The sequence below is a fragment of the Achroia grisella genome, unplaced genomic scaffold (genome assembly GCF_030625045.1).
Source record: "Achroia grisella isolate CSIRO2021 unplaced genomic scaffold, CSIRO_AGI_Agris_v1 utg642, whole genome shotgun sequence".
Taxonomy (NCBI): Eukaryota; Metazoa; Arthropoda; class Insecta; order Lepidoptera; family Pyralidae; genus Achroia; species Achroia grisella.
Window position 1 is genome coordinate 3023160 of NW_026712979.1, and position 13484 is coordinate 3036643.

General features: G+C 33.0%; 2 protein-coding genes across 2 annotated transcripts; both read right to left on the reverse strand.

Moving 5' to 3' along the window:
• Nucleotides 1-1668: 1668 nt before the first annotated feature.
• LOC131849388 (lysozyme) lies at nucleotides 1669-3937 on the reverse strand. Its single transcript, XM_059199456.1, has 3 exons — nucleotides 3727-3937; nucleotides 2732-2890; nucleotides 1669-1884 (listed from the first exon to the last, which is right to left on the reverse strand). Exons 1-3 carry the CDS (start codon nucleotides 3854-3856, stop codon nucleotides 1751-1753), a joined length of 423 nt encoding a protein of 140 aa, XP_059055439.1. The 5' UTR covers nucleotides 3857-3937; the 3' UTR covers nucleotides 1669-1750.
• Nucleotides 3938-6207: 2270 nt separating this feature from the next.
• Nucleotides 6208-13426, reverse strand: LOC131849468 (coiled-coil domain-containing protein 69-B-like). Its single transcript, XM_059199547.1, has 8 exons — nucleotides 13386-13426; nucleotides 13134-13297; nucleotides 11727-11990; nucleotides 11542-11634; nucleotides 10804-11186; nucleotides 8050-8229; nucleotides 7098-7260; nucleotides 6208-6480 (listed from the first exon to the last, which is right to left on the reverse strand). The coding sequence occupies exons 1-8, from the start codon at nucleotides 13393-13395 to the stop codon at nucleotides 6394-6396; spliced, it is 1344 nt and encodes a 447-aa protein (XP_059055530.1). The 5' UTR covers nucleotides 13396-13426; the 3' UTR covers nucleotides 6208-6393.
• Nucleotides 13427-13484: the final 58 nt, after the last annotated feature.

The window sequence follows — 13484 nt, forward strand, 5'->3', positions numbered from 1 at the left end:
TTATATAATTTAAGGGTAGACATAATAGTCTACCTATATTTATTATTTCAATTAATTTGAAGTACATATATCTAATTACGTTATAACTATTTCGACATAAGAATCTGAGAATGAAGGCGAATTAAAAAGTTTTTGTAACCAAGTAAACGATGAAGAGAAACAAGACAACTGTAGGCGTCTCGTGTCCGAACTCCTGAACTTATTATAACAACAGATAATAATATTACTATTAGTTAGTAAGTTAGTCGGTAGTTTTTTTATGTTACTATTATAGAATAGCAAATTTTCTTTCGGCCCACCTAAGGGACTGAGACAATCGTAGTATATATACGTCAACATGACGCCCTTCCTGAAGATCAAAGTATCATAGCATAGCCTATAATTTACTATGACGGTATTTTGACATGGACTCGGTGGTTTAGTGTCTAGTTTAGATTGCTATGCTATGAGTATGAGTATTTGTATTGGTCTAAGTGTTCTCTATGTATATGTGAGGTTAAATCAGTTAGCCCAACGTGACAAATTCACCGGGTATTTATCACGAAGCCGTTTGGAGGTCAACCTGACTTGGTACATTGCTAGCGATGGAGTAACTTGTTCACATTACGAACAATCCTTCTCTCTCTAATCTAACGAATCTTTTAAGTAACAGGTACTTACCTATTTAAATAATTATATATAATACTAGCTGTACCCGCGACTTCGTCCGCGAAATTAGTGACCTTGACCAAATAATGAAAAAATATTTAATGACCTAACCCGATAAAAGCCAAATGAAAAAGTTTCATCGTTTCATCTTCAAAAATGACGACACTTCCATACATAACTCTTTCAACCCCTTATAAACTTTCTATCGCATTCAAAAGTAGCCTATGTCCTTTCTCAGGGTCTAGACTATCTGTGTACCAAATTTCGTTTAAATCGGTTCAGTAGTTTTGGCGTGAAAGCGAGACAGACAGACAGAGTTACTTTCGCATTTATAATATTAGTAAGGATATACATTCATAATTACCACCTGTGGAAAAGCCAGAGATAATGCCAACTGGCTAACGTTTAGACAGATGATGGATGGATGTTTGTTCCTCTTGCACGCAAAGGCTACTTATTCTATATATTCAACATCAAATTTAAAAACACATAGACCATAAATGTTACACGGGTGAAACCGCGGCCACAGCTAGTAATTAATACATTTATATAAAATTTGCTACTCGCCGCCGCTTCGCACGAGTGTGCATGCATTATATATATAAACCTTCCTGTTGATTCAGTCTATCTATTAAAAAAACCGCTTCAAAATCCGTTGCGTAGTTTTAAAGATTTAAGCATACATAGGGACGGACAGACAGCGACAGCGACTTTGTTTTATACCATGTAATAATGTCTATTAAGGAATGTGTAGTAGAATCGGAAGTAATCTACCTATTGAAATCTATGTATTTATGAAAAGCGAAAAACATGATATAATATGTAATCTGACACAAATTACTGGTTCTCAAATTTCTTGTTTTAAATATATAGGTTTCTTTGTTTGCTTATATTGAAACAATTGTAAGATATGTATGACCTATCCTGTAATACAAGAATCATTCAATTGTACTGTTGCGTAAAAATGTAATTATACATATATATTTCATTGGATGAAGAGATAGGCAAGCTTTCCTTTAATTTTTTTTTACTATTATTATATAGTTACATATATTTTACAATGTTTTTATTAATATTGTATAGCATTTCTTCTATACGCAGACTAGCATTTGCTGATGTCAGGAAGCGGTTTGTTTTGGCAGTGGTTACGCCAACCGTACCAGGCCATGAACTGATGACGTTTGTATACTTTCTTGGCGCATTTAGACGCAACGGTGATGTCATCGGTTAGGAGTTCTGAAAATAAAATTATAACTTTTTATATAAAACTAGTTGTCGGCAAACATTATTTTGCGATATAAATAATCTTATTAGAAATAGAAAGGTGAAAATTTTTAGTTGTATGGATTTTTAAGGCAGAATCATAAAATTCTCAGACCTACTAAATATACACAAAAAAAGTCTCTAGGATCGGTCAAGCCGTTTCGAAGAAAAACAATTTGTTTGTAACAAAAACTGATAATAATAATAATAACTAATACTGTGACACGAGAATATTATATATTAAACATCTAATTAAATATAAAAAAATATATTATATACACATAAATATAATAAGTACACAGTACATAAAATTAATAAGTACTTTCTAAATCAATCAGACCTAATTAAATTATTGTAAAATGTCATGAAATGATAATTGACCTAAATTCATTTTTATTCTATCTTCTTCCACTATTGGTATCCTGCTAGCTGAGATATATCATTAATGCATCATTACATATTCGTTTATTAACAAATATGTATACATATCCGTACAAAAAACCTAAATAAAAAATCAGTTATAACATTTTAGCCGCTTATGAACGCCAAGTTTTTTGTAGGTATTAATATTTTTTCTTACTGTCCAATTCAATATACAGATTCAATTGAAAAGAACTGGCAAGGAACTCTATAAAATCCAGTTTATTTACATTGTATACTCTATAACGGGTCTATGTCAAACATTAAATGTAAATCCCCTGCATGAACAACAATTGCTATGTACGTTTGTCATCGTTTAATGAGTAATAGTAATATTACATATATTATGTTATCTGTGGTAATAGCTTTGCTATATTGTAATATAATTATATTTACTTACGGGAACACGTAATGTTACAGTCCTTGCCGGCTGTAGAGGTCTTACTACACCAGTACTTATCGTTAATCTGGAACAGGCCATAATCCCTGGATCCATTCTTATTTGGCTTCCCGACTAAGTCCGTCTTACGACCGCTCTCGTTCTCAACCAAGCACACCCCTGCGTAGACAAAAAAGTACCATAACTTCAAAGTACTTTGCTTATGATATTGGAACATACAAACTGATGGTCTACCTGAGAGATACTACTCTCTTACATCCATTACCCCATAGTTGGGGATATTTTTACGTGACTAGAATGGCAATCATGTAACCAAATCACTTTTTTTTAACGTCAAGTGAATCTTTAGACTCCAGAATCGCTACAATCTTACTGGCTAAAAAACCTAACTGCTATTGCTCTTCAAACATATCGCTGAGACCATGGTAACGCTACCGCATTCTTCCAATCCCCAGCTTGATTCCAATCGGAACCCCATCTAGGCGCACAGGAATAGCTTCTGCACGCCTCCAGACTCAAATGGCTCCCTGGTAAGTTTCGAATTGCCCTAACCATCCTCAACCTTTAGGTCAGCCAACACCCCTAATGAAATATGCTAAATGTAGTCTACACACAATAAAAAACTATGTAAAATATACTATGATGATCACGTCTTATGCGTTTCTGAGAATTAGGATATCAGAGCACCTTAGCGCGTAATTTCTATGAAATATTTAGTTCTTCATATTGGAACAGTCCGTTAGTAGCAAATATGTTACTCCACGAACGACAAGTCCATTACGTAGTTAGTAGGGAAACAGAGGGTCATGGAAGTGCCATTAAGTTACAAGTACGACTATTGGGTACCCACATCAATTCGACTATATTATGATGTATGCTCAATACACTTGCAAAAATACATGAAATTTAGAATCTTTACGTAATAATAGTCATCAGTCCAAGACATAGTACATATTCATTTAAAAGTTGATTTAAAAAAAGTACAAAATACTTACAATCTCTCAATTTTGCTTCATCGAAGCCTTGACTCCTGAGCGCCTGAACCAATTCGCATCTTTGAAATGTCTTTGCATTGATCTGTGATACAAAAGCGAATGCAAGAAAAACAAATAATATTTTTTCCATTTCTATTTTTTTTTCGTTAAACCTGAAGCCTGAATTAAAGACGTAGTGATTATTTGCTCTGTGGCACGAATGATTTCGATTGAGAGAGTTACTTGCTTTTATACTGTGAGTACAGTAGAGGCGAGGGATTCCCAGACGTATTCGGGACGAATAAACTCTTTGTTTGGATCTTGTAAAAAATGTATGATCAATACGTAACTTTAAATAAGGAAAATCAATTTCATTAGGTACTGCAATTTTATTATTACCTATTTTTTATAAATGGAGCAAGTATAGGTAACTATTGTAATTTGCAACAAGGGATATCAAATCAAAAAAGCATTTTTTTTTAATAATTATGACGTGCATAAGAATGTGTTTCATATTTTTTAATTGCTAATAATAAATACTAATGAATTTGGAACCTATTGAGTAACAAAATCGGTAGTCTTATGAAAAGAGTCCCGATTTTTTTACTCCAAAAATTCCCGCTTTTTTAACTTTGCAAGTCTCTCGTCAGCTGAAAAAAAATTGGCAACGCTGCCCAGTGTTTGCCTACCTGCTTAGTTACAACGCCTTATTTCCAATGGTGGCGGGTTCGATTCTTGGACTTCATCGGACAAACATTTGTATTCATGAATATTTTTTATTATTCTAGTTGATCTGGTTGTTATTACATCAATAATTCAACGTAATCGATTTGTAAGTATTAATCCTAAGCACCTTTAAATGTATTAGAAAAAGTAATATAATAAAGTTAAAAAAATATACTTAGATCTAGATATGTAGTGGTATTGATATTAGATATAATATTATCTGCATACATATTTACAATTACGGACGAGGTGAAGTCCCATCCACATATTGTTTCTTTTCACTGATAACCTACAATGTGTTGAAGTACTTATTGCGGAATGATGTGAATTATTGTGAATCATTTTCGCATTACCATCCATATTCATATATAACACCTACCTTAAAATATTCTCTTCATTCCTACGCATTACATGTCCATACCATTACAGACGATTACTCTTCAACCTCTCTGACACCGGAGCCACTTTCATACTTCCTCTATATTCATTCTTTATCTTATCCATTCTTGTTACACCACACATCCATTACAACATTCGCATTTTGCATGCAGTCGTCTTTCATCCGTTAAATGATGCTCCATCGTAATTATATTGAATCATTTCAATGAAATGTTCATTAAACATTATTATCTACGATATTAAAATAATATGAATACAATTCATATCATAATGCTTTATTAGAACAAAGCCATGTTTATGACAACATCATGAATATCGTGAATGCCATGAATAAATAATATATGGATTTAGTCTCGCCCTCAGTTATGTAGGGTGATATAACAGATTGCGATGTTTTTAGGTCAACATGGGGTGGTGGACGAATTATGGTCATGAATCAGACGCCGATAGCGTCCGGAAATGTTTATATAATTTGTTACGTTCAATACAAATGAAATCGGTTAAATCAATCAATATACTTCCATTAACGTTTTAAAATAAATAAAACGGGAAAATATAATGTATTTATGTATCATATGTAAATATTGATAAATTAGAATTTATGCGTATAAATTATGACGTAAAATGACCAGGTGAAAGTTTCTAAACTACAATGGTCCGCTTACTAATTTCTCAGTTTACCTTATGGTGGACGGGTAGTCCTTAAGTTCTACACAAGCCTACCAATTCAATTTTTTTATTATTTTTATTTTTGTAGCTTTCATTTATATTTTTACATTAACTGTAAGACTAAGAAAATTAGGTTTAAATTAATAAATTATCTATACATATAAATAAAATTGGAGTTTTTTACTAAAGGCATATGATATAAATACGTTACATACACCAAAATAACATTTTTTACAATTTTTGTCAGTCTGTCTGTCGGTCTATTTGTTCCGGCTAATCTCTGAAATGGCTGGACCTATTTTGACGGGACTTTTTTTTGGCATATAGCCGATGTAATAAGGAGTAAGCTAGGCTACTTTTATTTTAGAAAAATTAAGTAAAATAACCACGCGGACGAAGCCGCGGGAACAGATAGTTATTAATAATAATATCAAAGATCTTTTCTAATATCTGCAAAGCAATTAGACATGTTTATACAGTGATCACATTAAAATACTGTCGATTTGAAACAAATGTACAGCAATATAATGGAACACTTATAACAAAATAACTACTATTGATATTAGAAAAATAAGTCGATTTAATTTAATATTTCTACGTAGAATTTATTAATATTGTTTATTAATAGCTTTAATATTCTGATTCTGGTAGAAAATATAATAGAATGTATGTAATATAGAAATAAAATAGTATAGAATAGTACAAACATTTATTATAATAATAAAATCACTTGGACAGTATTTTAACTATTAGATTTATAAAACTATAATAAAAATAAGATAGTGTAATAGAGACATCAACATCCAGGACTCAACGGGACCGACCTGGAATCTATTCATGCCGTCGTAGATGATTCAGCAAATATCACTTATCCATTATTCATTATATAAAAGTTTACAGAGTACGATTGCGTAATTTCTCTTCAATATTCTTCTCCACTTCCATCACTTTCTTCATAATTGCGCTATCAATTGTTTTCAACTAAAACAAGTAATAATAAGTAGATAGAATAGTAATGTTTTCTTATAAACTAAAACCATAGAGAACAAATTTGACCTTTTGTTTGTATTGGATGAAATAATAAACAATTTTTTAATATATAGAAATCCACATTACAAGCGTAACAAATAGGTAATATGTGTTTTTATATTGGTAGTGACGCTGCTGTTTTATTAAAAAATCGAATTCTGTTGTAAAATTTCTTAAGTTTCTAGTTAAATTATATGTTAGTGTGTACAAACTTGTGATTAAAATGAATAAAATGAATTGAGTCCAATACTAGTATGCATGCGATTAGGTAGACATTTAAAACAATATAGTTGCTTTCTGGTGAATCTAATCATTTAGGAGCCAAATCAGATTCGGCTCATTGGTATCACTATTTCGTATTTTGACGCCCTCAGTGGTTTTGATCAGGGTAAAAAATGTATTCAAATGTAGTCTAGTACCCTTAACACAAGTTCTGCTTAGCTAGGAACTTGATAACACTGTGAGAATTGTCCTGAGTTATTATTAATATTATTTACAAAACAAGTACCAAATACAATTGCATGTTACATCAAATGAAAAATAATGTGGGTAACTAAATCCTATCCTACCTCATTGCAAAATGAATTCTTTAAATTGGTCAATTGCTCCATCCCATTTGCTTTCTCCTGCTCATATTTGGTAGTTAACTCCTTTATTTCCTGTGTGCGCTGCAGCGCTTTCTTGCATCTCTCGCGACACTTTTTATCTTTATCTTCCGCTTCACGAAGGGCACTAAACAAAAAAAAAGTAAATTTTTATGATGTAACCAAAATGACGAATTTTTTTTGCGGGTTTAGGATATTGTCTGTCTCTTTTTTAAAGTTCGCTACACAGACCCGTCAAAGATAGAGTGAATACTTTCCAAAGCAGATATTTCGATTATACAAGAGTGGGCTACAATAACATAGGATGTGTAAGAGCGTTACCTCTTCAGCTTGACCAATACTGCAAATTTTTGTTAAGCACAGGCCTAAATTTGCTTTAGGATTGAAACAAGTAACTTGTTATCAGGGTTGAATATACTAATCCTGGCATTTTCTGCTAGTAATTCAGAGCTTCCAAGTCTGTCACACTCCTGTTTTACCATTTCTTAGAATTAAGGTATTATGCCTTAATAAACTGTAATTTCACTGCCACATACCAAACGGAAGTTGGGGCACAAACCAGCCTGCTTGGCGTTAGAAATAAATGAGATACACTAATGCTAATTACTTTGTACAAGAGGTATATCAGTGGCAAACAAGAACAATATAGTGCATAATTAATTATCATCAACATGCAACCCATCTATCAACCTGATAGATTTTTTTATATGTAATTGGAATGAGAAAGCAGCTGATGGCCAGCCTGATTGTAAATGGTAACCGTTGTTTATATACATGAACACTACAGATTCATTCATTGACATTGTGCAGTAGTAACATGTCATGCCCAGCCTCTCTCATATTATACTGTAATACCCAATGTTAAATCTGAGTCATTATAATGTTAGTACATTCTTATACAAAAACTAAGCCAAACCTTTGTGCCAATGTCTTCTCCTGTTGCCTCTTCAACTGGCTCTCTTGCCTTTTTTTGCTAGCTTCCTCTCGTGCCGATTTCAATTCGGCAAGTTGAATTTGCAATTCCGTTAGCTCTGTATTCAGAACATCCAATTCACCTTCTTTGCTATCGAAGTCTAGATCGCCAGTTTCATAGTCTCTGTAACAATTTTTGTTATATTTTTATTCTCTATGGCAAATAACGCATCATTTTTTTATGGATAATAATGGAATCGTGCACCCGTCTGCGTTAAAGGTTTTCTCTGGCAAGCACTAGTGGAGGATGATAAAAATGAGGTCACTTGACCTCATGTTTATTTCTTATTATTTTAATTAAATTTATCCCGATAGTTTCCAGGGGAAACCGCGTGGAGGCCAAGCTGACATGGAACATTGCTGGCAATCCCCTTCCCTCTGACGCGGCATATTTAAATTAGATAACAGTTAATACTATTTCAAATAATAAAGTGAAAAAGTAGGAATTCGACTATAGCAACTTTCTAATAATAGTTTATTAAGTGAGGTCACATAGCTTATTTCGCCATGTAGTTTTCTACATAAACATCTTGGAGGCTGAAATCGACAAGAACAAGACAGAGATATGCACATATATGACTAAACTAGCTTTTGCCCGCGGCTTCGCTCGCGTTAATTTATCCCCTTAGGGGTGGGATTTATTAAAATCCTTTCTTAGGGGATGCCTACGTCATAGTAGCTTTATGCATGCAAAGTCTCAGCCTGATCGGTATAAAATTGACAGTTTCATACAAACTTACATCCCCTACTGTTAGGTGTATATACGGCCTCCTCACCGATTACGCTTTTTATAATAGTTGTTGTCAAATATAGATTGACATTAGTGTAAATATATTATAAAAAGAGACAATACATATTCTGCTGTAAACGTATATATTATTTATTAGTAAACTCACCATCTCAACAAAAAAGAACCCCATCACAACATCTGGCGACCGTGACTTCGTACAAAAATGTTGAGATTAAGAAAATCCAGAACAAATTTACGCCGATTATTCACAAAGACTGGGAACCAGTTATCAGAATTATTAAAGGAACCCATACCAAATACTGCGGAAATAAAGGCGTGTCATTCAATATTTAAAGGTATAGCAGACGAATTATTTAAAGTTGATAAAGATATTTACAATGAATGGTTGAATGACGACGAAACAAATGAAGATGAATTTTACGCAGATTGTGAAACGGCCGATGAATTTTTGATTAAATGGATTACTCTAGATAATATGTATCAAGACGTAATACAACGGCAGAATAAACATCAACCTGCCTCTCAGTTACCAGTTGTATCACCTGAGAGACAGGATATAAGTCCAAGAACTTCAAATAGAGATGACAATGAACAGAGTGTGATCAATTATAAAAGTACGAGAATTTTAAAGAATTCACACGATGTGAGTGTCACTAGAGACTCGATAAATAAAGAAAGAGATGAAAAAGTCGAGTTAGTCATGTCAGGTTTTAAAAGTTATATAAAAGAAGTAACTGAACCGACAATGGAATATATTTCATCAGGTAGGTAGGAGTAAGAAATACGAGGGAGATAAAAAGATAGAAAATTACGTAACGATATATTCTTTGAAGTATGAAAAGATTACTTACGACTATAAACAAAAGAAGGAAGAACAAAAACTAGATACAATTTTGACATACTATGATTATGTAGAAGTGGAAAATAAATTAGTAATGATTATACAAAGAGAATATTATCAAGCAAATGACGAGTTTAAGAAATTGAAAAACAAGACTATTTTTACAGATGAAAAGGGTATGACAAGAATGAAAACTAAACTAATTCTGATTAAAGAGGAAAATAGAAATTTTAGACATTTAATAATATTACCATCGAGTAGTGTAATTCTATTTCATCTAGTTCAAGACCAGCATACCAGCTGGAAATTTAAGCCACCGGACCCTACTTGGTGGAGGGGAGGTTGGGTGGAAAGATGGTACCCCTGGTGGGAAGGGATAGCCAGAGTAGCCAAGATTAAGACGAACTCTGATGTTTTCGTACGCCCCTTTCAGAGGCTTTACCTTCTAGAAGCTCATTTACTATAAGCTATCTGATGAGTACTTCATGTCTGCGGGAGGATGTTAGGTGTATATACGGCCTCCTCACCGATTACGATTTTATAATAGCTTAGTTGTCAAATATAGATTGACATTAGTGTAAATATATTATAAAAAAGGACAATACAATTATTCTGCTGTAAACGTATATATTATTTATTAGTAAACTCACCATCTCAACAAAAAAGAACCCCATCACAACACCTACTTTATCCTCTTGAGGGTAGAATTAATCAAAATCCTTTCTTAGGTACGTCATAACCTGCATGCCAAATTTCAGCCCGATCCAACCAGTGATTTGGGCTGTGCGTTGATAGATCAGTATGTCAGTCACCTTTGAGTTATATATATTTAGATACCATCATAATAACCCAAGACAATTCACACAGCGCCATCTAGTCCCAAAAGCTAAGCAGAGCCTGTGGTATAACTACTAGACAACTGATTGATATGCTTCAATTATTTTTTTTAAAATTGCATACATAATATACATAGAAAACAATCAGACCAATACAAACATTTATACTCATGAATACAAATGTATGTACTATGCAAGGAATCGTACCCGTTACCTTCGGAGTAAAGGTGATGCCAGACCACAGAGGTCAACGATTTACTGTATACTTACTTCAAACTCTCAGAGAGTTTCATAATCTCATGTAAGAGATTATTGGCTGTATCTAAATTAGGTTTTATTGTCTGCAAGTTCTTCAAGCTGTTCTCCTTTTGCATTAATGTTACTCTTAGAGAATTCAGCTTTTCCTCAGCTTCTTGCACATTCTGTGCAGCTTGTTGTGCTTGGGCCTTTATATCATCTGCGTCATACACTCTCAGAGCCTTTTTACGATCTACTTCCGCCATTAACGCCTCCTTCTGACTTTTCTTTTGTTCAAGCAACACTTCTATTTTGTGATTATCTTTAAGAATATCTTCTAATTCTTGCTTCTCTTCTTCGTGTGCTTCTGTCTCTTGTCGTAACTCCTCTTCGTATTGCTTTATGTCATGATCCAACTGGAAACAAGAGAGAATATATTACACCATGTATAAGCAGGACTAAAATATTTTGCCGAAAGTATCTAAGCGCATCTCCTCAGGTGACTTCACTTGTTGGGTGAATTCTTTTTTTTATAATCCTAATAAAATATAAATTAATAATGGGGAATGTTAGTAGTGTGGATTAATAACCCCATTGCTAGCAATGTACCATGTCAGGTTGACCTCTACATGGTTGCCCCTGCAAAACTGACATCATCTTATCATCCTCCATCAATCCCTTTGGTCATTTAGTTTGTCATCCCTTAAAAAAATAGAGGTATATACTCTGAAGTGAATAATAAAAAAAAAATACTTTTTTAAGTTTCCTTACCTTCTCAAGTCTCTCTGAACGTTTCCCCTTCTCTACAGCTTGTTCATTTAGCATCTCAAGAAGCCTATTCTTTTTGTTTTCTAATTCTTTAACCTGGAGAAATAATATTTGAATAGTTATATTATATTTCTACTGCATATTCATAATCTAAAGTATAATGGTAATTTAAAAAAGAACTGTCATACCTGCTCTGTCTTGGCGAACAGTTCTTCTTCTTCTGGAGCAATGTCTCTTAGCCTGTCCTCATTGAAAACCATCAAATTAAATAACAAAAGCAGTATTGAGTGTGATGTTGTCACAGATGGTTGTAGGAATTGTGTTAGAGTAATATTTAACTTCATTTGTGGAATAACTGTTACTAAGTGATTGATTACACGAGTTATGTTGATGATTGGCAGGAGATCCCAGTAGTAGATTGTGTGCTCGTTGCGACTTTCTTCAGGAGGAGTCTGAAATAATAGTAAGAATAATATCTCAGGACAATTCACACAGTGCTATCTAGTTCCAAATTAAGCAGAGCTTGTGTTATGTGTACTAGACAACTGAAATAAATACATATACATTTTTTTAGTAACTACATACTCATGAATACAAATATGTACAAGATCATCATATTGCACAATTGTGCCACCAATAAGCCGCAAAGCAGCTTCATAGATGTGTTTTGGTTGGGTAGTGAAGTTTAACTTCACTTCTATCTATTCTATCACTTCTAATTTGTGATTGTCTGACACAGCTTCATAGATGTGTTTTGGCTGGGTAGTGAAGTTAAAGCAGTGATATAACAGGATATGGAGGTACATCTCAGTTCACCAGAAAGGCAATGCATCAGTGGTCTCATGAGTGACACATGATGTGATATCCATAGTACCACTAATGAGTGGCTATTGCCACTATTCATGTTGTCTATACCATTGCACTTGTGGAATTATTTTGTTTGAATTTATTACTAATTACTGAAATTTGCACTAGGATCTATATAAATTGACTGTGATAATAACATATATGAGAAGGGCAGCCCAATAGATTACACTGGAAGGAATTAGAGGAGGCCTTTGTCACAAGGCACTTTGTACTGCGGAATATAATATAATCAATAAAGAGTCATAGAAAAATCAAATAAATGAACAAATTCTGTAATATTAATAAAAAAGAAAATGTATAACAATTCAGGAAAAATTAAATATAAAAAAAGTATGGAAATGCAGAAAAAGGCATCTTTATCTTTAAAAACATATACACATCAGCATTCTAAATGTAATGCATATACCATTCCATGATGATTGATAAGGTGCTTAACAGTAAGAAATAAAAAAACTTATGACTTATTATGAAGATTACAGATAAGTGTAATATTTTTAGAATATATTAGAAACATTTCTAAGACCTTGGTAATATAACACTGATTTTAAACTACCTGAAAGTGAAAAAGTAAAATATTTATTAGACACCATGACAAGTCTCTAATATAAAGTTTACCATCTTATTGCAAAGTGACATAGTACTCCGGAATGATAAAGACGTGCCATAATGCTATTAAAGTCAATGTGAATATTAATTAATTAAAACTAAATTTACACAAAATTTCTCACCATCATAACTGCATCTCGATCAATGCCCAGCCTATCAAACACTAAGAAAAGTGCTCCAATAACTGCATGGGGCTTCTTGAGGTCAGCCGGAGTCAACTGATAGTTGGGAAAGTTGTCATTCCAATTACTAATCAGATTATCAACAGTAAACGTCGTTGGTGCACCTGAAATCATAATTTTAAATTTACAATCGTAAATTATTATGATAATACAATACAATTCAGAATATTAATCAAAGATGCTACTACGTACCTCTTTCCATGTTTATTATTTTGCTTATTTATTAAATATGATATGATGATAAATATATACCTAAAGATTAAACGATCAAATATTTTTTGAAAACGAATT